This window comes from Oryctolagus cuniculus, chromosome 19, assembly GCF_051225735.1.
Source record: "Oryctolagus cuniculus isolate XC-2025 breed Fujian yellow rabbit chromosome 19, ASM5122573v1, whole genome shotgun sequence".
NCBI lineage: Eukaryota > Metazoa > Chordata > Mammalia > Lagomorpha > Leporidae > Oryctolagus > Oryctolagus cuniculus.
Genome location: NC_142885.1, coordinates 3,945,003 through 3,970,091, shown reverse-complemented (window position 1 = coordinate 3,970,091; position 25,089 = coordinate 3,945,003). Strand labels below are relative to the sequence as shown.

Here is a 25,089-nt window from a genome sequence, read left to right as displayed (position 1 = left end):
GCTCCTGGCTCCTGGCTCCTGGCTCTGGATCGGTGTGGTGCACCAGCTGCAGCGTGTCGGCCGGAGCGGCCATTGGGGGATGAACCAACAGAAAAGGAAAGCCTTTCTCTGTCTCTCTCTCATTGTCCACGCTGCCTGTCAAAAAAAAAAAAAAAAAAAAAAAAAATTCTGGAAACTCAAGCCGTGGCTGGGTGGCACCTAGACAGAGGGACCTTGTGGCCCTGGTTCTCCTGGGCGGGCGGGGACTGTCGGTCACTTAGTGTCACCTGCTTAGGGTGGAGGGACTGGCTTCTTGCTGCCTCTGTCAAACATTTAGCCCCCGTCTGCCCATGCCTCGCCTGTGGCTCTGGCTTCCAGAAACAAATGCCAAGTACCCAGGGAAGCTGGAGCCACCCGGGCCTGGCCATCCTCTCTGTGGGCCGGTGGGGGGCTGGCCGGAGCTGACCATGCACAAGCAGCCCTTTGTGTCTCTGGGGACTCAGGAGTAAGTGTTCCAGTCACTGAGCCCGAGCTGCTACCTGTTGCCCTCGGCCCTGTTGGAGGCCACACAGGCAGCGTGGCCCCTGTTCCCCAGCCTCGTAAATGAGTGGAGGGTCCCACACTGCCACACTGTGGCTGTGTTCCCGTCTGCTGCTTTGGCCCGACAGAACGGTACTCTGTGAGGGTCTCGTCTGCTGCCCGGAGCGTTGTCTACCCTGCCAGTGGGTCTGGAGCCCGCTGCCTGCTGTGCCCTGGCCCTGCCAGTGGGTCTGGAGCCCGCTGCCCGCTGTGCCCTGGCCCTGCCGTGTGGGTCTGGAGCCCGCCGCCTGCTGTGCCCTGGCCCTGCCGTGTGGGTCTGGAGCCCGCCGCCTGCTGTGCCCTGGCCCTGCCGTGTGGGTCTGGAGCCCGCCGCCTGCGTGCCCTGGCGTCCTTTGGGTGGTGTGTGGGTCTGGAGCCCGCCGCCTGCGTGTCCTGGCGTCCTTTGGGTGGTGTGTGGCCACCCAGTGGGTCGCAGGTCCTCTGGGCTCAGAGCGTGCTGAGGACTCCGTGCTTCCTGACGGAGCTCCCCGTGGGTTCCACCCCTCTGCGCTCCTTCCCAGCCTGAGGCTTCTGTTCGTCTGATGGGCAGCCTTCCAGAAGTTTCTTCCAGCCTCTCAGGATGTCCAGGGCAGAGCAGGCCCAGAATGGGAGGCCTGTGCCCTCCCACCACACTGCCTGGTGTGGCCTGGGCTTCTGTGCCCCACAGAGGCACAGCCCGCGACCCTGTGACATGCCCTCTAGAGCCTGGAGGAGCTGGAGTGGAGTGTCGCTGTGTGCTGCTGGAGACATGGCGGCCTCCCGCGACGCCACGTGGGCCTGAGTCTGCTCATCTGTAGGGTGGGGGAAGACTCACGGTTGTGGCCAGGTCTAAGAACAAGGGTGCTTACAGGGGAGAACAAGGGTGCTTACGGGGGAGAACAAGGGTGCTTACTGTGAGAGCAGTGCAGGGCTCAGGGCTGAGGTGCACAGGGAGGCTGTGCGGGGGTGTCCTGTGAGAGCAGTGCAGGGCTCAGGGCCGAGGTGCACAGGGAGGCTGTGCAGGGGTGTCCTGTGAGAGCAGTGCAGGGCTCAGGGCTGAAGTGCACAGGGAGGCTGTGCAGGGGTGTCCTGTGAGAGCAGTGCAGGGCTCAGGGCCGAGGTGCACAGGGAGGCTGTGCGGGGGTGTCCTGTGAGAGCAGTGCAGGGCTCAAGGCTGGCGTGCACGGCTCACAGAGCCTGAGCAACAGGGCTCGCCCTCTGTGTCTCCTGGCACCCCAAGATGACGCTTCCTGTGCACCCTTTTGCTGGCATGCGGACAGCCGCCCTAGGTTTCCTGATTTCTCTTGGGGTTCCTGGAGGAAGAAACCATGGCCTGGGAGCTAATGGAGATGCCGTTTCTCACATTTGTGGAGCTCAGAGGTCCAAGATCCGGGCCTCGCAGGTGTGAGGTGTGGGGAGGGCCCCTTCGGCTGGAAGACAGGCTCTCAGGGTGGAGAGGGAGAGGTCGATGAGGACGCCGGTCCCTTCCCAAGGGCCCCCCTGTAGACACCGTCACGGGGATCAGGGTCGCACAGACGTGGAGCTGGGCCTGGGTGTTTTCTTCTGTGCTTCCCACCACGGGGCCCCTGGCCACGGCGCCCGGGGAGGCTTGTGGTGTCTGTACACGTTCCTTCTTTGCCTTGCGCGTCTCCGGAGGGCCGGGTGCCGGGTGGATGTACCCAGAGTATGCGGGCTGCATGGCTGGAGCCAGCAGTGTGTTCCAGGAGGCTGTTGGAGGCCTCCTGCCGCCCGGCGAGGCAGCCTGTCCTTTCCTGGTCCCGCGGAGGCGGGCGGTTTTGATGGGGATGACATGAAAGCGGGCCGAGGGCCTCGCACAGCGCGCTGCTTCCTCCAGGAGCTGCTCAGAGAGCTGATCGATGCACACGCCCCGCCCAGCTTCAGAACTGAGAGCTTCGTTCTGAACTCCCAGAGGCGCACGGAAATGCCAGTGGCCTCAGAGTTCAACTGGGCCATGGAAGTGCAGGTTTAATTTTTTATGAGTTTTTATTCCGTGCTTCAGAAGATAGGGCCCAGGTGAGGCAGAGCGCGTCCCCGCAGGCGCACACACCCCGGGGTGTGGCTGTCAGGCTCTGGCCTGGCCTGTGGGCGTGCCACAAGTCTCTTGCCTTTTTTTTTTTTTTTTTTTTAAAGATTTATTTATTTGAAAGAGTGAGAGGGAGGGAGGATCTTCTGTTTGGTTCATCCCCCAGACAGCTGCCTGCAACAGCTGTGGCTGGGCCAGGCTGAAGCCGGGAGCCTGCAGTTCCCTCCTGGTCTCCCGTTCGGGTGGCAGGGGCCCAAGCACTTGAGCTGTCATCCCCTGCTTTCCTGGGTGCCTTGGTTGAAGCAGAGTAGCCACAGGGCCGGCACTGTGGTATAGCAGGTAAAGCTGCTGCCTGTAGTGCTGGCATCTCCTATGGGCGTCGGTTCGAGTCCCAGCTGCTCCATTTCCCATCCAGCTCCCTGCTGTGGCCTGGGAAAGTAATGGAAGATGGCCAGGGGCTTGGGCCCTGCACGCACGTGGGAGATCTAGAGGAAGCTCCTGGCTCCTGGCTTCAGATTGGCTGGGGATCAACCCAGCTCCAGCCGGTGCAGCTGTTTGGGGAGTGAACCAGCAGATGCAGGATTCTCTTTCCTCTCTCCTCCCCTCCCCTCCCCTCCCCCACAACTCTGCCTCTCAAAATAAATAAGAGGCTTTGGGCCTTCTGCTGCCCGAGGGCACTGGCCCCGCTTCCTGCTTTGTGACCAGCAGTGGCACTGCTCCTGGGTGCCCGCTGTCCTGTTTCTGTCCCTGGTGCCCCCTCTCATCTCCCGAGCTCTCTGTGGGGAGGCTCCCTCCCCTGCTCCAGGCCCCCTCCCCTGACCTGGCTCCTGTGCCAGCCGGCCCAGCCTCAAGCCTGCAGGCCACCTCCACATTGCCAGCCCTGGAGACAGGGTCCCAGTGCTGCCCGCTCGCTGCCGCGTCCCCGACCTCGCCTTCTGTTCCCCTGCCATGCCTCACGGCACGTTTGTTACCTGTCTTCTGCCCGCTGTCCTCCTGCCGGCTGGTGCCTCCACGGGCCCTCGGCGTGGTGAGGCGGAGGGGTGCCTGTGGGCCTCCCGCCTGCCTCCTTCCCTGCAGGGCCCTCAGCCACACTCGTGGGCTCCCTAGCAGCGTCCGAGCCCCGTCTGTCGGTTTCCAGTGCTCAGAGGCTCTGGCCCCGCGGGCTGTGCCCATCCTCACATCACCCACGGGGCTCAGCCTCCAGCACCGCCACCCCTCCGCGGTCTCGGGTGCTGTTCCGGCTTGCTGGGGTTTAGGTCTGTTCCGATGCTTCTTGTCGCCTGCTGTTGCTGCCCCGTCGAAGTCCGGGCATCCTCACTCCTTTGTGCGGTTAACGTGGGAAGCTTAGTGCTCAGTGCAGCGTGCGTTCAGTAGTAGATTTCTCTGCACCTAGCTCTGGCAGAGTGGAGGCCTGGGGCTGCCATGGGCGTTGGCCCCCTGCTGAGGGCAGTTTGAGCCGGCCTCCGCCGCCTCGTGTGTGGTGAGGGGACCGGGTGGGTGGGAGCCTGCAGAGCTGCGCTGCTGTGTCCCTGTGAGGTCCCCGGGCTGCAGTCTCTGTCCTGCAGAAAGACAGGAGTGCAGGCCCACGTCAGGTGTGGCCACGTGGCCTGGTGGGGGCTGGGCCCTGAGGGCAGTGCTCGGAGGCTGTATCTCCTCCTGTCCTTCCATCACTGAGTGTGTTCCCCTCTTGGGACAGGCACCAGAGTGCTTCCCGCTGGGCCTAGTACTGTCCTCTGGAGCTCCCTGCTCTCCCAGTGTGCCCTGCGCAGGGTGTGGGGCACCTCCCTGCTGTGTTCCCAGGTGGGCCAGCACCTGCCCTGGGTGGGTCACCATCCTGCTGTGTTCCCATCTGGGCCAGCACCTGTCCTGGGTGAGGGGCACCGCCCTGCTGTGTTCCCAGGTGGGCCAGCACCTGCCCTGGGTGAGGGGCACCGCCCTGCTGTGTTCCCAGGTGGGCCAGCACCTGCCCTGGGTGCTGAGGGCTGCAGCCCTGGCGTGACTCATGGTGGACTTAGGGTGTTGCACAGGTCTTGGGGCTTGTTCACCTGCTGTTGGGCTGGCCTGCCGCCTGGAGGAAGGACAGCTCCTCACAGCACCCCCCACCTGTCCGGCAGGTGGTAGCAGCCTGTGCTCCCCTCTCCCCCAGGGCTGTTGAGGCAGCGGGCCATGGCGCTGATCTTCAGTAAACCCTCAGCGCAGGAGCCGTGACGTAAGCGCTCGTGAGGCGCCTCAGCTGATCCAGGATCCAGGAGTCAGTGTCCCGGTCCCAAGTTGTGAGCTTGGCCTGCGAGGAGTTGTGCATTGTAGGGAGCTCCCAGCTGCCCTCGCGGGGCCCATGGGTGCTGGGGGCTGCTGGGCAGGGTGGTCGCCAGCGCCGCCGTCTCGGATGCGAGTCTCCGCTAGTGAGATTCGGTGAAGTGCTGGCGTCAGCTCCCGTGGCCTTGCGAGGCTCTGCCGGGGCCAGTCTGGGCGCTCTGAGCAGGGGCCTCCTGGGGCTCCTTAGATGTTGGTTCCTTTCACTCTCCCATGATGCCCTGGTGCCTAAGGAATTATGCGGAGTTCTAATAACCGCCCCTCCCCCCATGCCCGGCTCTGCAGAGCCTGCTGGAGAGCGCACGGCCGCTGTCCCTGTGGTCAGAGCTGAGCCGGAACGGCGTGAGGGCCGGTGTCAGGCTGCAGGGGTGTGCACGGCCTGCCCCAGGCAGCCTTGTTGTGCCTCCACACCGTCCCCCCGACACAGCCCTCGCTCTCTGTCTTAGCTTTTTGAGATTTTGTTAAGATTTTCTTTGGGAAAATCTAAACTAAACTAAAAACAGCACGGGCACCGTGATTTCTGCCAGGGTTTCATGGTGCGACTGGCCGTGCACTGGTCCTGGGAGGACTGGGGCCTGCTGTCCCGCCCCCTGTATCTCCCTCAGCCACACCCCGAGGGTGGGGTCGAGCTGCGTTCTTGGAGTCACGCCGTGTCCCACAGGTGGGGCCTCACTGGGCTCAGCGTGTGCAGGCGATCAGTGCAGAGAACAGCCCTGGAGGGCTCGTGGTGTCATGAGGGGCTGGGGGTGAATGGCTCAGGTGCTATGCCAGGAGGCGGGAAGTGAGCCCGTGAGTGGGGGCGACCACCAGAGGCCTTTACCTGAGCATGGCAGCCAAGTGGGAGCCACAGAGAGTCTGGGGGCCGCAGATAGTGTGGACGGAAGGGGATCCTTGGGAGCAGAGGTGGCAGGAAGCGTCGGCCAGTGCCTGGGCAGGCACGCCGTGGGCTCCCCGCCAGCCCTGCAGGAGGAGCTGCTGTCCATGCTGGTGCGGCCGTGGGCGCGGCTCCGTCTGCACAGCTGCACCGAGTCTCGTGGGTTTTGCTGCGCTGGCAATTTAGCTCATTCACCAGCCCCGTCCCGCAGCGCTGGTGGCTGACAATCTTGCCCATTGTGTGTGGAGCGGAGCTCCCCTCCCTCTCCCTCCGCGTTCTGGGATCACCCTGGGTGCCTGTTTGAAATCCTGAAGCTCCTGAAAGGCGCTAAGTGGCTATTCAGGAGCCAGGAAGTGAGGTGAGGCGGCTGGCTGCACGTGCAGCTCTCTTTTGGGGCGTGCGGGAGGGCTCACGGCGGGGCGCTCACCCCGGGCCTCACCACTGTGCCTCTCCTCTCCCCGTCCAGCGCCCGGGCCCTGGAGAAGGCCCAGCAGCAGCTGCAGGAGGAGGTGCGCCAGGTCAGCGGGCAGCTGCTGGAGGAGAGGAAGAAGCGAGAGGCCCACGAGGCGCTGGCCCGGAGGCTGCAGAAGCGCGTCCTGCTGCTCACGAAGGTACAGGTCCACGGGCGCTCCTGACCCCTCCTCCAGGGCCACTTCCTCGCAGGGCTCTGCGGAGCCAAGCACACCTGAAGCCCCGGGGGCAGAGGGGTCCCTCGATCAGAGCTGCCCGGGGCCCTGCAGTTTGGTCGGGTTCTCACCCTGGGTTGCCGGCAGGGTCCCGTCCTGGACCTGTACTGCCACACCTGTGCCAGGCCGTCTTCCCTGTCACAGGGCTCAGAACCGGGGGCGGGTCCCCCGTTCCTGCTTCCTCTCCCGCCTCTTGCACTGGTGGGCCTCCCTCCGGCCTGGTGACGTGGCCCAGCGCAGCTTTCCCAGGCACTGCCGACCCTCTGCAGGCTCCTGTGTCTCCTGCTGTGTGGTCAGCGTGCTGGACACCGTGGGCCTTGTGGCCATCTTGCCGTGAGCCGCAGTGAGCGCACGGGACAGTGGCCTTGGGTTTGGAAGGAAGCAGTGCCACCCTGTGTCCAGATGCACTGGGCGGGATGTGGGCTTGTGTCCCGCATGACCCCTTTCCTGTTCTCGTGTCCGGCACCTTGCGCAGAGGCTGCTGGGGCGTGAAGGCAGCTTCCGTGTGGGACCAGAAGCGCTGCCGGTGGGCCCGAGCTGTGGCAGGACGGAGCGCCCACCGCCTGTCCTGAGGCTCGCCTGGAGCCCGCTGTTCCTGGCCGTTTCTGACAAGGACCTCGGCTCTTTGCTGGGGTTCCTCCTGGTTCTGAAGCTTCTTAGCAACCAAACGCGCAGGTATTCAGGGGACGCCTCGTGACTTCCGGCGCTCCTTGGTGAAGGTGTCCTGTTTGTCTGTCAGGAAGGCCCTGTCCTCCTGGCCTCCTGTGGGCCTCCTGGGGCATGGGCGGGGCCAACTGTCCAGGCTCTGGACACTGACTCTGAGGTTCTGGCCTTGCTCCAGAAATGTCTGGGCTACTCAACCCTGGCCTCTGCTGCTCGGGCAAAGACGCCATCGTTTGTGGGGTCCCGGCTGGGGCACGCATGGGAGCGAGATTCTGAGGGCCTTACCCATCCCTGCGTGTGCCCCCCACGCCCTGGTGTGACTGCTGGCAGCAGCCCCTGCAGAGCGTGTGAGGCCCAGGGGAGGTGCCTGCCTGGCCACAGCCCTGTGGGAGAGGTGGCGGCTGCAGCCAGGGTCGGTGGTGCCACCGTGGCCCCATGGCACTGCCTGTGGTGGTGCAGGCAGAGACCTGGAGTGCTGACTGCTCTCGAAAGCTGTTTGCAGAACCACACGGGGGAGGGGGACATAAAGGTGCACCCAGTGTCGGTGTCCAGACTCGGGACAGCAGGACGGACAGGCAACGTCCAGGTGGGCTCCCGGCAGCAGGAGCAGCTGTGTGTGTGCTGGCGTGGGGGCACCCTGGCCTGCTGACCGTGCAGCGTGGGGTGGAGGCCGCGCTGTGCCCCGTGATGAGGGGTGCGGAGCAGAGGGCCAGTCCGAGAGCTCGGGCTGCCCCTGACCTTCCCCCCGGACTCCCCCAACCCCAGGCTGCAGGTCTGCGCCTTCCCGCTGTGCCCCCAGTTGGAGTAAGGGGTCTCTTTGGGGCCCCTTTCACAGGGACACTCATCGCACCACGTGGCCCCTCCCAGTGTTGCCATCAGTAGGGTGTGGCTTACACAGGGAGTTTGGGGGACTTAGACCAGTGTGTGACGAGGCTGCTCAAGGAGCAGGAGGTTAGCTGGCTGGAGCGTGGCCACCACTGCTGTCACCGTGCCCTCCCTGTGGCTTTGTGGCCAGCGATGCATGCTGACGTGGCCACCCACAGGACACGAGCAGACATCAGCCTTGTCTGCTGACCCTTGGCATCCCCCAGACCACTGCCATCCACGTGGAGGCCATGAGACTAATGTGTGCAGCTCGTGTGGAGAGCGCGTTGGGTGAGACCTGGGCTCGCTGTGTGCCCCAGACCCTGTACCTGCACGCACCTGCTTTTTTGGGCCCTGCACCTGTATATGTCCCGTTTACCCGGTCTGTGTGCGTGTGTACCTGTGTGCATCCCATTTACCTGGTCCATCTGTGTGTGTACCTGTATGCGTCCCATTTACCTGGGCTGTGTGTGTGCACACCTGTTTACCTGGGCTGTGTGTGCACCTGTCTACCTGGGCTGTGTGTGTGTGTGCACCTGTCTACCTGAGCTGTGTGTGTGTGCACCTGTCTACCTGGGCTGTGTATGCACCTGTCTACCTGGCTGTGTGTGTGTGTGTGCACCTGTCTACCCGGGCTGTGTGTGTGTGCACCTGTCTACCCGGGCTGTGTGTGTGTGCACCTGTCTACCCGGGCTGTGTGTGTGTGCACCTGTCTACCTGGGCTGTGTGTGTGTGTGTGCACCTGTCTACCTGGGCTGTGTGTGTATGCACCTGTCTACCTGGGCTGTGTGTGTGTGGCAGCCTTGGGGAGTGCGTCTGTCTGGTTTCAGAGACGTTCATTGGGTTTTGATTGATTGTGGAGCCAGTTCAGAAGTTCCTACGTGGTTCGTACCCAGCCATGCCTGCCACCAGCCGCACGCACGTGGGGGTGAGGCACATTTGGTTCAGTTGGCGGGTCGGTCTCGGTATAGTGTGAGCGGAAGTTAGTGCTTGTGTGCACAGCACCCATCTCCTCGGGCCCCTGCGCTGCCCCCGTCACTCTCGCCCTCTGCGGTCAGCGCTGGTCAGTGTCTCTCGGGAACAGCTGGCCATGTGGCTGGGTGCTTGTGCTGCTCAGAGCGGCCGCGCTGCCCATGGACGTATCAGAGTGACGTGCAGCGGCCTGGCTTGTGGATGCTTTCGCACTGTCGTAAGCTCACAGTGTCCCAGGTCCAGACACGTGGGCTGGGGACGGTCCAGCACGGAAGCCCGGCGGTCCATGCTCGTGCCCGCGCGCTGCCCGGCTGCCCCCGCCACTCCCCAGCGCCGCGATGCTGCCGGCTGCAGTCCAACTCCATTTCTGGCGCTGTGGCTTCGAAGATGACGAGCAGGTGGAATCTCACAGCCTTTGTGGGGACTTCAAGGTTCAGGGAGAATGCTTGTGATGAAAACTCAGTTTATGTGTGTGTGTGCCAAATGAGCTTACCTTCTGCAGGGCGCAGGAGGAGCCAGCTGTGGGACAGGGGCCTCCGTGCACGTGCCCTTGGCCCACTGCAGCGTGTGCCGGCCGCTCCCTGCTCGTTGCCGTGCCGCAGGCCCTGCTGTGGCTGCGCCATGGGCTTTAACCCCTGACTTTCGCTGTACATTTTCACGTTGCAGATAAAACTGCTCTGAAAAGGTAGGCTCCTGTGTGTGTGTGTGTGTGTGTGTGTGTGTGTGGCTGTTGCTCTGGGGTAACGCCCACAAGTGTGTTTGCTGGTTTCAGGCAGTGAGCTCAGTGACCGGAGTCCTGGTCTTCCATGTCCACTGGGAGCCTAGGCAGGCTCCTGGAAGGCCAAGGTCATCTCTTTCCAGCACTCTCCTTGTCTTTGCCTGCAGGGACAGGCTCCTCTCTGAGGGGCTGGTTTGGGTCACCGGGTGAGGACCCTGTCAGCGGGTGAGGATGGCTGGGGTCCTGGGAGGGCGAGGGTCCTCTGGGCTGCAGCTCAGAACCCCCCCGCCCCCCGCAGTCATGTGAGTTGGGGGCTGGGCGTGCTTGTTTCCCAGGAGACCCACCCCAGGCTTTGCTCCCCTCCCCACGGCCGTAACCGGGCTCGGGGGCCCTGCCTCAGGCTCCTGGGGGGCCGTTGACACAGTTCTGCGTGGCCGTGGAGGCTGCCCTGTGCCTCCCGGGGCTTGCCCGGTCCCTCGCACTTCACATCTCTCCAGCCTCTCCTGTCGCAGCTCTGCCTCTGTGGAGCAGTGCTCCGCTCACCCCGCCGGGAAGGGCCCTCACCTGTGCGTGGCTCCCGGGGGCTGCCTTTGCCTGCTCCTCCGGGGCGGGAAGTGGCACGGGTGCCCCACAGCCGGGCGGCTGGGAGGGCTGGAGAGCGTGGCCCACCTGCCTGGCCTCGGCTGCTGGTCCGCAGGAGTCCGCCCGCGTTCCAGGGGAGCTCAGCAGTTGGGAGCTGCAGGTGCAGTGCTCCTGCGCGTGCGTCACCAGCGGGGCCAGGGCTTCTCAGGTGCCAGTTCCTGATAGCTGCTCTGTTTAGTTATTTATTTTAAAGATTTATTTCTTTATTTCAAAGAGTTACAGAGAGGAGAGGTAGAGAGAGAGCGGGAGCTCTTCATCCTGTTTCACTCCCAAATGACCACAAGGGCCAGAGCTTGGCTGATCCGAAGCCAGGAGCCAGGAGCTTCTTCTGGTCCTCCCACGTGGGTGCAGGGGCCCAAGGACTTGGGCCATCTTCTACTGCTTTCCCAGGCCACAGCAGAGAGCTGGATTGGAAGTGGAGCAGCCGGGACTCAAACTGGCGCCCATATGGGATGCTGGCACTGCAGGCAGTGGCTTTACCTGCTACACCGCAGCACCGGCCCCTCTGCTCTGTCTGACCAAAGCTCCCTGGGCTGCGGTGGCCTTTCCGATGCCACCCTGTGTTACAGCACCTACCGTCCACTCTCAGATCCCACCGTGTTAGAGCGAGTTCCAGGGACTCGGGTGGCTGCTGACAAGTGGGAGGGGCTCACTCCCTGTGGGTCCTGGGCCACCTCGCTGTGCAGCTGAGTGCCTGGGCAGCTGTGAAGTTTGTGCCCAGCTTCCTTCCTGGACTTTGTGCCCTTGAAGTTCATAGCCTGAGCTCCCAGGGAAGGAAATTTCCATTCTCCGCTTAGCAGGGGGGGAGCGGAAGGCGTTTTCTGCTCCGAGTTGGCCCCATGCCGACCCGTGCTGCGCTGGCGGGCGTGCTCTGTGCCGGCGAGGAGGTGGTATTGATCGGCCGGCACTGACGGGTCATTTCTGATCGTCCCTCCGAGGCGGGTTTGCAGCGTGTCGATAGCAGGTGCCCACGCTTGCCCTGCCAGTGGTGATGAAGCCGTTCCCCGGCCATGTGTGCTTCGCTGCTCCAGGCCGCGCGTCCACGCCCCTGGCCACCACCCGGAGACCTCGGCCCTGCCCCGTCAGACCCCGAGGAGGCTACCCTGGGCCTCAAGGCCTCTCGGCTTCTGCTCTTTCCCTGTCCTTGCGGGTGAGAGCCAGCCCTCCCCAGCCTGCAGCCACCTCCCCGGGGAGGGCGCGGAGCCCCGATTGGGTCCTGCTGCGCGCTTGACATTCAGGTGCAGGGTGCTTGGAGCCACTCGTGTCGAGACCTTTGCGAAGCGCTCAGCCTGCGGGTCTGATTGTTGCTGATAGCTAAGAGCATAATTACCTTGGTAAAATACCAGGCCTATTTTAAGCGGTTGAAAACTGGCTTCCAGAACTGGGTGAGCACAAGTGAGCGGTTTCCAGGGCACCCGTGCTGCTCAGCGTGGCCGCAGCGCGCGTGACGCTCGGTGAGAGACGCTGCTTAACGGAACGAAGGGGCGCTCCCAGGGGCTGCTGACCCGAGGATCCTAGTCTGTGCTGCTGGGGGACACGCTTGGTTGCCATGGTGACTTCCCGCCCCGGGAAGCCCTCCAGTGTGGAAGTTCCGGTCCTGGACCCGTGCCTCTGGTCATTGCTGGCTGGCTACAGGTGCCCAGCGAGTGGGTGGACGGGAGGAGGTGCTCCGTGGTGGCGGTGCTGTCAGGGTCGTTCCCCCTCCTGCGTCTTGCTCGCTCGCTGGAGGGGTCAGATCCGCAGCCTTGGCAAGTTGAAGGCCCTTCCTGAGCCTTAGCGATGCCGTTTCCAGGGTGCCCACGGACGGCCGACTCCGCTGGGCCCTGCCGCCCCCGTGGGAGCAGAGGGGCAGGAGCCGCGGCGCTGCCCATGCTGGTGCTGCGAGGGGGCTGCAGCTGTGGCACGGAGCTGAGGAGCAGGGACCGAGATGGCCGCAGTGTCCGTGCGCTGTTGCTCAGAAGCTCAGTGCCTGGCTTCCTGTCCCCGTCCTGGGAGAAGCCGCCCTCTGCCCACTCCGGTCCTGCACCTCTGGCGCCTTCCTGTGTGTTCTGGAACCTTCTCTGGGGCTGGGGAGGCAGTGATGGTTCCAGGACCCTGGGAGCACTGCAGGTTGGCTCTGCTGGGGCTCGGGGAGAGGGGCTCAGGACTCAGGTCTCCCAGGCCTTTTCTGGGGGGCGGGTCTCAGGTTAGATTTGGCTTTGCATCCTGTTTGGGTTTGTATAATTTATTTTGAATAATTTTCCGCATCATTTTTAAAAAGTATTTTATTTATTTGAGAGGTAGAGTTATAGACAGAGGAAGAGAGAGAGACAGAAAGGTCTTCCGTCTGCTGGTTCACTCCTCAAATGGCTGTGACGGCTGGAGCTGCGCCGATCCAAAGCCAGGAGCCAGGAGCTTCTTCCCAGTGTCCCACGCGGGTGCAGGGGCCCAAGCACTTGGCCATCTTCTACTGCTTCCCCAGGCCACAGCAGAGAGCTGGATGGGAAGTGCAGCAGCCGGGACTGAAACCAGCATCCATATAGGATGCCGGTACTGTAGCAGAGGCTTAGCCTACTGTGCCACAGCACTGCACGCCCTTCCCCCTTTAAAGATTTTATTTATTTATTGTGAGGTAGAGTTACAGACGGAGAGAAGCTCATCATTTTTATTGTATTGACTTTGTAGTTCCAAAAACTGTCTGAACTAGAGACTGCCCAAGGCTGGGCACTCCCAGGGCTGTTTGCCCCGGTGGTCCTGTGCCTGGCTGCCGGCCAGCCTGGGCTCTGTGCCGGACTCCAGCCCAGGCTAAACCTGTGCTCACGGCCACATCCCGGTGCTCTGGGCCTCCTTTCTGTTGGTGCTGTGTGGAGCGCGTGCCCCCCGCTCCCTGCAGCCCTTCCAGGCGGGAGGTCGTGTGAGCCCCACCACCCCCTCTGCCGGATGGTGCTGGCTCTGCCTGTGTGTGAAGTCACACAGGGGTGCGGGCAGGGCAGGAGGAGCCTGCGTGGGCCCCCAGGATGGACTGCGGGCAGGCAGCCGTGTTCGCCTGGTGACGGAGCGGTGGGGTGTTCTCCACATGGGCGTTTCTGAGGTGTGGCTGTGGTGGGGCACTGCAGCCTCGCCTCTGACATGCTGTGGAGTGGGTCTGGCTTGGTGGTGTGGGTGTGCGGGCAGTGGGGGAGGGAGAGCGGCCGAGTCGCGTGCCGTCTGTCTGTGGTATCCGCTGCCGGGTCCCAGCACAGAGCAGGTGGTGACTGCACGTGGTTATCGCAGAGTTCCTTCTGCCCTGCGGTGTGTCTGGGAGCCCAGATCGGGGAGTGGGGTGGGGAGGAGGGCGGCCGCACGCTGGGGGCCCTGTGCACCGCCCTCCCCACCCTCGCTCCTGACACCCTTTCTGGTGGGAACTTTGTATGTGCAAACATGGTACAAAGCACACACACACACACACACACACGGGGTTGAAGACTAAGCCAGACTCTGCGTCTCGGCCCAGCGCAGGAGACGGGACGTGAGGGCTGTGTTTGCCAAGACGTCTGCTGGGGCGGGCGCTGTGGCTCAGGGGAGTAAGCCGCTGCATCCTGTGTGAGTGCTGGTGCCAGTCCCGCTGCTGCGCTGCTGAGCCGGCTCCCTGCTGATGCACCTGGGAGAGCGGTGGAGGACGGCCCACGTGCCTGGGCCCTGCACCCGCGTGGGAGACCTGTGTGTGATGAGACCTGGACGGAGTTGTTGCAGCCGTTCGGGGAGTGAGCCAGCGGGCTGCGTGTGTGCGCGCGCTCTCTCTCTCTCTCTCTGCAATTCTGTTTTTCAAATAAAATAGTAAGTCTTTCAAACAAAACATGTCCACTAGATTGTTCCATGGCAGAGTGCCTGGGTCCTAGTCCTGATCCCGCTCCTGATCCCAGCTTCCTGCTCACGTGATGTCCCCCACGTGGGAGACCAGGCTGAACTAGGGGCCTGGCCTGGCCTGGCCTGGCTGTTAGGAGCATTAGGAGAGTGAGCCAGCAGACAGGATCTCTTTTTGTTTCTCTCTGCCTTCCAAACACATAAAATTAAGTAAGCATTTAAAACGGAAAGTGGAGCATTCGCACTGTGCTCCTCTGCAGAGCCCCCCCCCCCCCCCCCCCGTGGCCGTTCGCAGTTGCCTGTTCGTTCAGCTGCCCCGTGTGTGTGTCTCCTGTGTGGCTCTGTTTTGCGTCCTGTGCGTGCGGTGGTGCTGCCTTGGCTCCCGTTCCAGCCGCGTGCTGCACCGATGCGCACTGTGGGGCGTGACTGCTGCTGTGCTGTGGCGTGGGGCACATCTAGCACGTCCGCTCCTCCGCTGTCTGCGTGGACGTCGCGGGCTTTCTGGTTTGGCCTCCTCAGGCAGTGCAGCCCCGGCCTCTGGACCAGGCCCACGCCCTTGGCCCCTGCTGTGCCCAGCTCTGCAGTGTGCGCCTGGGGGCTCAGCGGGCAGTCGCCCCTCCTGAGGGTCAGCTGCACACGTTCCCGGGCCTGCGTCTTGAGCGCCTGTGTCTGCCACATTCCTGCGTGTTGGGCACAGTGGAGGCTTGTTCTCTCACGGTACGCCTTTGTCTCTCCATGTTCCGTGGGTTGTACCTGATGTCTGGGTGGCTTTTAGGTAGGGGGTGTTAGGACGGTGGGGCTGTGACCTTTTTCAGGGGTGTTAGTGTTACCCCTGGTAACTCCTGGGCTCCTGCACTGGGTCCACTGGCCACGAGAGGCGCTCTCTCAGCCACCCACTTGCACGACTGCCACGTTCTCCGTGGTGGCGCTTGGCCGGGCAGGGCTGGCTGTGCCGTGGGCCCAGTGCGGTGCTTGTCGGCCCTCCCTCGCTGCCTGCCGGGACTCCTCGCCCTGGCCCTCTCGGCTTTAGCGAGGTGGGGTTCTCTGATGGAGCCGATGGGCTCCTTGGCTGGAGACAGCTGAGTTGCGAGTGTGTTCCGCTCTGTGGCTTGCCGTTCCCGCCCTGTCGAGAAGTCTCTCGGTGTAAGTGGCCCGGCTTGCTGACTTCTGCCTTCACGTCGGCCCTGTCCACGGCCCGCGAGTGGCGGGATTTTGTTTTTCTCCCGAGCGCTCTTGTCTCGCCTTCCATGTGTGCGGCCAGTGCCGTCAGGGCTGAGTGTGGAGCCTGATGCCGAAGAACGGCCCCTCCCCACTCGTCCTGGGTAGGGGGCCTGCTCTCTCTCCTCTGTGCTGGCTGCCCGGGCCGGTCCCGCGGTCGTGCGTCGCGGCTCGTGCCCGGTGCCGTGGCGCCCCAGTCTCTGAGACGCCTCGCTGGTTTTGTTCCCTTGCACACGCTTGCACAGCATCCGCGCGCTCGTCCCTCAGAGCCGCCTGACCGGGACTCAGGTTGCAGCAGACCTGTACGTGGCGCGGGGGGAAGCAGCGCCGACACGTCACCGTGTCTCCCGGCCGTGGACGTCGGCAGGGGCTGCAGTCCCAGGTGGGGTCGTGCACCGCACTGCGCTGCGTGCGCCCGAGCATTTCCCACTGCGTGCAGAGTCTTGTCTTCTGCTCGTTCGTCGCCGGCACGCGGGCCTGCGGTCAGGTGTTGCCTGGCAACGCGTCCCCACACGGCCGCCAGCACGTCGCGCCTGCCCCCCAGGCCGGTGCCTGCCCTTCTCTTCTCTTGTTTCTGTCGGGTGGCAGTGACGCAGTGTGCGCCCTGTGTCGTTCCGGAAGACTTCCGTGACCCCGAGCCGTGTGTGCATGTCCTTGACGTGTGAGAACAGCTGAGACCTGGCCAGGGCCGCGTGGCGGGAGCTGATGCTGCGTTTTTCTCCTGTTTCATGCAGTGCCCTGCAGCGCTCTGCACCCCTGCACCCCTGCACCCTGCTGCCTGCTGCCTGTTCAGATGCGGGAGCCCCTGCTGGGCCCTTGGCGTGCGCTGGGCGGTCCCTGCCTGCCACTTGATATCCTGCCCAGCTCTTGGGGGAGACTTGGGCCTGAGGCACCATCTGGCCTGGCCCCTCTGCCTCTGTTCTCTGTCCCCGTGCCCATCCTGGCCCCGTGTGAGAGGGCTGGGGGTCGTCTCCACAGGCCTCCCCGCAGATCTCCATGCAGAGCGTGGCCCTGGCAGCGCTTGCCGGCCTCATTCCCTGTCTGCTATCTCCACGGGACAGAGGACCGTAGTCCCTGGGTTCCATCCTCGTCGGGTCATTGGTCCAGGTCCTGTGACCCCTGTGGTCCCCCTCTGGGGAGGACTGGCAGGGGTGTCTAGGGTCCTCATGGGTAAAGGATGTGTGCGTGCCCAGGGTCTCTGTGCCTGTCTGTGGGCCACTGTTGAGCAGCAAGGGGGATGGAAGCCCTGGGCCTGGGTGGCGCGGGCTTTGTGTTCCAGGTGTGCTTGGGGTGGTGCCCGAGTGGGCAGGAAGGCCTGTCCACCAGCCGCTGCCTGCCCACAGAGGGCACAGTGTGTGCATGTGTGTGCACGTGCTCACTGTTGTCTGAGTGACCTGTCGCGTGCCCGCGGTGTCAGGACAGGGCCTCCCATGGCCTCTGAGCGCCGTTCTCTCTGCGCCGTGTGGGGGCTTGGGTTCTGCCTGGGCCCTGCGCTGGGACGCTGCTTTGCTGAACCACAGGGGTGTGCACCAGCCCTGCAGCGTGTCCGAGGAGCCGGCCTGGCCCGCCACTCTCCCTCCTGGCACATGGACATCCCCTGCTGTCCTGTGCCAGCGGCCGCAGCCATGGTGAGCCCTGCAGCCTTGTAAACTCGGGCTGATTCAGAATCATCCGGAGAGAACGGCAGCTTCGGAACCATCCCGCAGTCAGCACAGGTGCCTCTGGGCCCCCTCTGCCTTGCCGACGGGATGTTACTATGGGGCTCGGGGAGGATGGCCAGGGCCCCTCTTGTGTGCTGCTCTCTGGGGCCGAGCTGTCGCGGCCGCGGCTGCCTGGCTCTCCTGCAGGGGCTCGCGCCGCACGGGCCCCTCCCGCACAGCCGCTGGGCATCCTGCAGGACTCCGGTGGCCCCGTCTCTCTCGTGCTAACTGCTGTTCACTCTTGCGGAGGTCCCCGGCCCCGGTGCCTGTCCTGTCCATCCACCAGCAGTCTCCTGGGCTGCCCTGGGCGGCTTGGGGAAGCAGGCAGCCTCTGGCATGGGTGGGGCCTCTGTGTCTGGTGGGGGCGCTGGGACCCTGGGCCTGGACCCCCTCGTCCTCGGGCTGTGTCGTCCTCGTTGCTGCTTTCTGGACCCTTCGCCTTCAGTGGAGACCTGGTCCCCCCGTGGAGCATTCTGAAGAAATCCACATCCGAATAACCTTGGTCCTGCGAGGAAGGGACTTGGCTGCAGGTGAGGCTGACGGCGCACTCAGAGGCGGGCTCCCTGCCAAGGCAGCCTCTCGAGTGCTGCTGCTAAAAATAGCGCAGTCGCTGGTTGTGGCCGGCGCCGTCCCCAGCCCCTCCTGAGGTTACTGCGCGATGGCGAGCCTGCCGCTGCACGACCAGGCGCGTCTGCCTGTGGCCTCTGAGAGCCAGCTTGGCGCTGGTCGTGCTGTCGGGGCAGCTCGCTCCCAGGGGCTTCTGGAAGCCCTGTGACTTATCCTCTGTGCCATGCACCCAAGAATCCCGCAGGTCCCTGTGCCAGGGCCCGTGAGGGTCCCTAGCCAGAGTCAGGGGCATGGAGCCCTGCCCTGTCCCCAAACTCCCTCCCAGCTGACCCTCCTGTGGGCTAGGAGGAGGGGCTGCTACAGGGCACGTTGCTGGCCCTTGTTCCTTGTGGTGTCCTTGGACACCCCATCATTGCCAGAGAGGCGACACCTTGTGCTGGGCCCTTGGGCCCCATGCTGGGTGAGGCTCCTTGCCTCCAGCAGGCCCCTGGCACCCGTGCTTCCTGCTCCTGACACAGCCCCGGTTTCTGGCTGGGCTGGTTCACCCCAGAGCTGCAGCCATGGAGAGAGGCAGGGGCACATTGACCGCATTCTGTGGAGTGACGTCTGAGCCTCAGGGTTGATTTGTCCTCCCCTGCCCATGCCATGCACTGCCCAGGGCCTTCTGGGGGCTGGCCAGCATTTCTCCAGGGCAGTGGGATGGGGCACTGCCTGCCCAGTGCATAGCTCTGCTTCCGTAGCGGGTACCGGCCTGTGCGTCCTCTGGGGAGACCTGTGTTTGTGAGCTGTGCGGACCGGCACCTCCCTGATGGTGGGGAAGCCGCTTCTGGGGCTGGCACAGAAAGGCAGCAAAAGCCCCGGCGCTGAGAGCCCTCACTGTGCAGTTGGCCGGCAGCTGGAGCCCGGGCAGGCTCTGCGTGGCTGTGTGTTCAGGAAAGAGCCTGCGCTGGCGTCAGAAAGCCCTGGCCATGTAGCTTTCACCTTTACTGAGGTCTGCTGTCTGGTGAACGTGTGAGGTTTGGATAAACAGGTGGTACTGCTAGCATTCATCAGAGCAACTGTAGCTGTTTTAATAACAATCCCATTTAAAATCATTCTGAAATTCTCTAGGCCAGGATTTGCATAATCCAGTTTGCATGTAAGCGGAGCCTGTAACAAGGCAGACAGGAGCCGGCCCCGGTGAGCAGGCACGTTCCCGGATGACACGAAACCTCCCCACGCAGTTCCACTGCACCACTGCCCTCCTCATGTTTGGGAGGCGCGAGGGTGTGCCTGTGGCTGTCAGAATGTGATGGGTCCGCATGTGCACATGCGTGTGCTCTAAGTGTCTAGGGTAAACATGGAAGAGACTGCGTGCACACACTGTGTGTCTGTATGAGACAGTCCGTGTCTGTGTGTGCACGCCTGTGTGTGACAGTATGTGTGTGTGCATGCCTGTGTGCATGTATGAGACAGTACATGTATGTATGCATACCTGTGTATAAGACAGTCCGTGTCTGTGTGTGCACGCCTGTGTGTGACAGTATGTGTGTGTGCATGCCTGTGTGCCTGTATGAGTCAGTACATGTCTATAGCATACCTGCGTGTGTATGAGACAGTCCGTGTCTGTGTGTGCACGCCTGTGTGTGACAGTATGTGTGTGCATGCCTGTGTGCATGTATGAAACAGTACATGTATGTATGCATACCTGTGTGTGTATGAGACAGTCCGTGTCTGTGTGTGCATGCCTGTGTGTGACAGTATGTGTGTGTGCACGCCTGTGTGTGACAGTATGTGTGTGTGCACGCCTGTGTGCATGTATGAGTCAGTACATGTCTATAGCATACCTGCGTGTGTATGAGACAGTCTGTGTCTGTGTGTGCATGCCTGTGTGTGACAGTATGTGTGTGTGCATGCCTGTGTGTGTGTATGAGACAGTACATGTATGTATGCATACCTGTGTATAAGACAGTCCGTGTCTGTGTGTGCACGCCTGTGTGTGACAGTATGTGTGTGTGCATGCCTGTGTGCCTGTATGAGTCAGTACATGTCTATAGCATACCTGCGTGTGTATGAGACAGTCCGTGTCTGTGTGTGCACGCCTGTGTGTGACAGTATGTGTGTGCATGCCTGTGTGCATGTATGAAACAGTACATGTATGTATGCATACCTGTGTGTGTATGAGACAGTCCGTGTCTGTGTGTGCATGCCTGTGTGTGACAGTATGTGTGTGTGCACGCCTGTGTGTGACAGTATGTGTGTGTGCACGCCTGTGTGCATGTATGAGTCAGTACATGTCTATAGCATACCTGCGTGTGTATGAGACAGTCTGTGTCTGTGTGTGCATGCCTGTGTGTGACAGTATGTGTGTGTGCATGCCTGTGTGTGTGTATGAGACAGTACATGTATGTATGCATACCTGTGTATAAGACAGTCCTTGTCTGTGTGTGCATGCCTGTGTGTGACAGTATGTGTGTGTGCCCGCCTGTGTGTGACAGTATGTGTGTGCATGCCTGTGTGCATGTATGAGTCAGTACATGTCTATAGCATACCTGCGTGTGTATGAGACAGTCCGTGTCTGTGTGTGCATGCCTGTGTGTGTATGAGTCTGTTTCTGTTCATGCCTGTGTGACAGTACATGTCTGTGCGTGCACGCCTGTGTGCATGTATGAGACAATACATGTCTGTGTGCATGCCTGTGTGCTTGTGTACAAGAAGTCTATGTGTGCATGCCTGGTGCCGGTATGAGACAGTACATGTCTGTGTGCACGCCTGTGTGTGTGTGAGACAGTCCACATCTGTGTGCACAGATGAGACTGCACATGGTGTGTGTATGTGAGGCTGTGTGCCTGGGTGCCGTCTCTGCCAGGAGAGCCAGCTGTTTGGTGCAGTGTGCGCCCTCACGGATGGGCTGGCTGGCAGCGTGTGTTGTGGAACAGCAGCCCCGTGGGGTCTGTGTTAGCACGCCTGCAGCGTGCGCAGGCGTAAGCTGTCCAGTGCCAGCCTCCGCGTGGCAAAGCAGGCTCTGGGGTCAGGTTCTCTAACTCTGTCCCTGAAGAGCCACGCTGCCCCAGCCAGGCTCTTCCCAAGTGCCGTCCCCAGCTCGGTCTCAGGGCGCCCTTGGGGCGGTGGGGGCTCTGGGGGCGTGCCCTGAGAGAATGTGGGGCTCAGTTACTCCCTGTGTCTCCTCGTGTGTTCCTGAGGCCCCGCTGGGGAGTCTCCTGATGGATCTCAGGGATGGGCTGAGGCTGAGCGCTGGGGCCCCGCTCCCCTCCTGCCTCTCTGCTCCCTTTGAGGAATCCTGTTGTATTTTCCCTTTGCTCCGGGCCTGCAAATCCCTCTAAGTGGCTGTCACTTTTCCGGGGCTTCCTCGGGCGGTTGTAATAAGCTTTTATAAAGGGTTTTATCCACAGCCTTATGGAAGCCTCTAAATAAATTAGATCCACTGGTTGGCCTTCGTAGGTGGTTTTTTATTAACCTCCGGTTACAGAAGCGTGGTCTCTTCCTGTGTGAGCCAGCCTCGCCCGTCCCTGCCAGCTCCGGCTCCCCGGTGCCGGCCTAGCAGGAGGCAGGCGGCAGGTCTGCTGCGGGCGGGGGCGCCGGAGGGGCCTTCCCCCGCACGCATGTCACGACCCCAGGACGGAGCAGGGGACCCTGCCTCCCAGCCCTGGAGACGTACACGGGCAGGGGCTTCAAGCCTCAAGGGGAGAGCGGAGCTGGGGCAGGAGGCCTGGTCACTGTTGGCTCCCCAAGGAGCTGCTCTTTTTTTTTTTCCTTTAATTTGAAAGACAGAGTTCCAGAGAGAGATAGGAGAAAGAGAGAGAGAAACGAAGAGTACGAGTGCGCACACTTTTCTATCTGCTGATTCACTCCCTAAACGGCTGCAACAGCTGGGGCTGGGCCACACTGGAGCCAGGAGCCAGGAGCTCCTCTGGGTCTCCCGCGTGGGTGCAGGGCCCGAGCACTTGGCCGTCTGCTGCTGCTTTCCCAGGTGCATTGTAGGGAACTGGATCGGAAGTACAGCAGTGGGACCTGAACTGGCACCCATGTGGGATGCCAGCACTGCAGGTGGCGGCTGAGGCTGCTGTGCCCCAGGACCAGCCCCAGAAGCAGCTCCTGGGAGGTGGTGACCGCGTGCTCGGCTCTGCGACCCCTGGAGCTTCGCCTCCCTCTGGGCCGGCCCCCTGAGACGGCCCCTTCTCGCTCACTCCTGCCGCATTCCCTTCCCTCGTGTGCAGCCCAGTGCACGCAGGCATCCCGGAACCGCCATTCCCGGCCGCCCGGGCCTGCGTCTTCCCAGACTCCCGGGGATGCCCCTCGTCTGTGTGCTGACCCTGCGGTGTCCGAGTGTCCAGTGAGCATGCGTCCACCTCCCGGTTCTGCAGCAGATGGCCCCGTGGGGCACAGCTGCCTGCTGTCTGTCCAGTGGCAAGGGGACACTGTCTGACCACCCCATCGGGCTGTTGGCACACTGGCAGCTGATGCACGTCAGCAGGCTCTGGCCTCAGCTGTCCTGTGAACATTTGCTGTGGTTTTTGTTGGTCCAGGCTTCAGGCGCCGGGGGTCCAGCTGGCTTCAGTGGGGTCCCTCCTACCCTCTGCGTGCTGCTGTCTCGTCTGTTGCCCCCGTGTACTCGGGCCCACAGCTCCCTCACCCCGCCGCTGGCCCTGCGAGAGCACGCGCTGCGCAGGTGCTGGGGCACGGCCACGCCCTAGAGCTGCCTGCAGGGCGTGAGTATCAGCCCTGCACAGACCCAGGGGGCTGGCCCAGAGGGGACTCAGCTCTGCCTCTGCACCGGGCCGTGCTGGGCACGGGAGCAGGAACCTCAGAGCTCCTGAGGCCTGACCAGAGGCCAGAGGAGAGGGGCTCCGCCTGGCTAGGGAGGCCTGCCTGGGGCCCTGTCTGGGTCTAGGAATAGGTGCCCGGCCAGTGGGCTCCCTGCCCTGCCCCAGGAGCTCCTCACGCCCCAGGGGCAGCCGAGAGGCAGCCTCTGTGGCGAGGTTCCCCAGCACGCCTTCCGCAGCCAGCCCAGCCCAGCCCACCACCCTCAGTCCTGGCCGCCAGGCCTCCCGAGGCGAGCGGGCTGTCAGAACTCGCCGCCTGCCTTTGCTGAGGATGGAAGTTAATTAAAGGCCCTTCCTGCTCTCTGTATCTGTCAGCTATCTACATGCTAATGCAGACCTGCCACCAGGCTGCGGCTGGGAGCGCTCAGCCCCGCTTGCTGTCAGCAGGCAGAGTGAGATGAGTGAGTTTACTGTGTCCCGGAGAGGTGGGGGCGTGTGGAGGTCAGGGGCACGGGTTGGGTTTGTGCTCATGTTGTGTCCTGAGTGTGCGCATGGCCGGCTGCATGGGACCCTGCGACCTGGGACGCACGTACCAGCAAGGCTGCAAACACGCGGGGAGCAGGCACTAAGTTCTCCGAGCACAGAGGTCTTTGCCGGCAGCATGTCCTGGGAGAAGGCGGCTGTCAGCGTGGCTGTGTCCTGCCCGCACTGCCGTCTAGAGGAGGAGGGGTGCGTGTGCTGGGGCTCGCCGGATGCTGCGGAGTGAGAGGGAAACGGTGCTGGCGCGGGGTGCTCTGTGGCACAGGAGTGGAGGCACTGGCTCGGGTGTCCTGCCTTTGTCTTTCTGAGCTGTGCTCCCGGGGACACCGGGACCTGCCCTCCCTGGCCGCCTCCTCTCTGTCCCTCCGTCACGTGCTATAGGCCACAGCAGCCTGAGCGTTGTTCAGAGCCTCGTCGGAGGCCGTGGTCGTGTGCAGGTTGGAGCGGTCAGCGCAGGTCTCCTTCAGCTGGGTCTTCTCGTTTGTGCAGAGGCTGCTGGGCCTGTTGGAGAGGAGGCGGGGTCTGCAGGGCAGGCAGCAGGTGCCCCGAGAGGGAGGGCAGCGCAAGGCGCATGGAGTGGCCGAGCGGGGGCACCGCGCACAGAGGCGCCCTCCGTGCTGTGACTCCGGGTCACAGGAACTCAGGTCCCAGAGAGACAGTGGCGCTCCTGGCTCGGAGGGCAGGCAGGCTCCTGACTGGGAACTTTCTCTTTTCTTATTTTCCTCTCTGACAGGGTGGGGCAGGAGCCTGTTTTTCTGACCCCATTTATGACAGGATCCCAAAGGGGGCCTCAGGAGGTGCAGCCCAAGCAGGCTGTGTGCAGGGCCAGCCCCGTGCAGCTGCTGGAGCAGCCTTCTTGGGCGGCACCTGCAGCAGTGCCGTGCCCGCAGGCCCAGGACCGCTGTGTGCCGGGCTCACGCTCCCGTTCCCAGGAGGACGGAGAGACCTTCCTGTTCTGTCTGTGAACTGCCGCGGGGAGTCCCAGGCCGCGCACGGCAGGCACCATGAGCAGCACCGAGTCCCCTGGGTTTCCGGTCCTCTCTCGGAGAAGCCCAGCAGTGCTGCTGCTGGGAGCTGAGAGGAGCGCGGCCCAGGCAGACGGCGTCCCCTCTGTCTCCCCTCTGTCACTGACGTTGGCCGACGCCGCGTGTGGAATGCAGGGCCAGGGAGCAAGACAAGGGTGGAACCGGGGGTCCTGTGACCTCAGGGGCCAGGTCTTTGGGCTCTCGGCCCGGGGAGCCCGGGGAGCAGTCTCGTCACTGACTCCACGTGCTGCCTGATCCACTGGGGTTTTCTGTTTTCTTGGAGTTGTGTTTCGGTAGGAGTGTGTTCGCCTTGCCCCGGCTGTCGAGTTCACAGCGTGGCTCCGTGCTCCTGTGTGGTCACTGCCTGTGCCCTGTCTCTCGTGGCTCTGTGTGGTCACTACATATGCCCCGTCTCTCGTGGCTCTGTGTGGTCACTACATACGCCCCGTCTCTCGTGGCTCTGTGTGGTCACTACATACGCCCCGTCTCTCGTGGCTCTGTGTGGTCACTACATACGCCCCGTCTCTCGTGGCTCTGTGTGGTCACTACATACGCCCCGTCTCTCGTGGCTCTGTGTGGTCACTACATATGCCCCGTCTCTCGTGGCTCTGTGTGGTCACTACATATGCCCCGTCTCTCGTGGCTCTGTGTGGTCACTACATATGCCCCGTCTCTCGTGGCTCTGTGTCCCTGTGTGGTCGCTGCCTGTGCCCCGTCTGTCGTGGCTCCATGTTCCTGTGTGGTCACTGCCTGTGCCCCGTCTGTCGTGGCTCCATGTTCCTGTGTGGTCGCTGCCTGTGCCCCGTCTCTCGTGGCTCCATGTCCCTGTGTGGTCGCTGCCTGTGCCCCGTCTCTGTGCTCCTGTGTGGTCGCTGCCTGTGCCCCGTCTCTGTGCTCCTGTGTGGTCACTGCCTGTGTCCCGTCTCTCGTGGCTCCGTGCTCCTGTGTGGTCACTGCCTGTGTCCCGTCTCTTGTGGCTCTGTGCTCCTGTGTGGTCGCTGCCTGTGCCCCGTCTTTGGCTCTCGAGCTCTGGTTCTGGTTTTGTCAGTCCCGCTGCCCCAGCTCTGCTTGGCTGTGTTCTGTGTTGTGCTTACTCCTGCGTGGTTTTTGTTGGTCCTTCTTCTGCTTGCTTTGAGTCAGC

General features: G+C 62.9%; 1 protein-coding gene across 7 annotated transcripts in view; it reads left to right on the top strand.

The window, feature by feature from the left end:
• The window catches only part of MAD1L1 (mitotic arrest deficient 1 like 1), a 280,457-nt gene that overhangs the window by 111,576 nt on the left and 143,792 nt on the right, over nucleotides 1–25,089 (top strand). For all 7 annotated transcript variants that reach the window (XR_016225664.1, XM_089320739.1, XM_070064279.2 and 4 more), the window contains one exon: nucleotides 6,235–6,379. Coding sequence is in view for 6 of the 7 variants with exons in the window: in XM_089320739.1 (XP_089176865.1) it covers nucleotides 6,235–6,379 (145 nt within the window). In the remaining variant the exon portion in view is untranslated. The remainder of the gene's footprint in view (nucleotides 1–6,234; nucleotides 6,380–25,089) is intronic.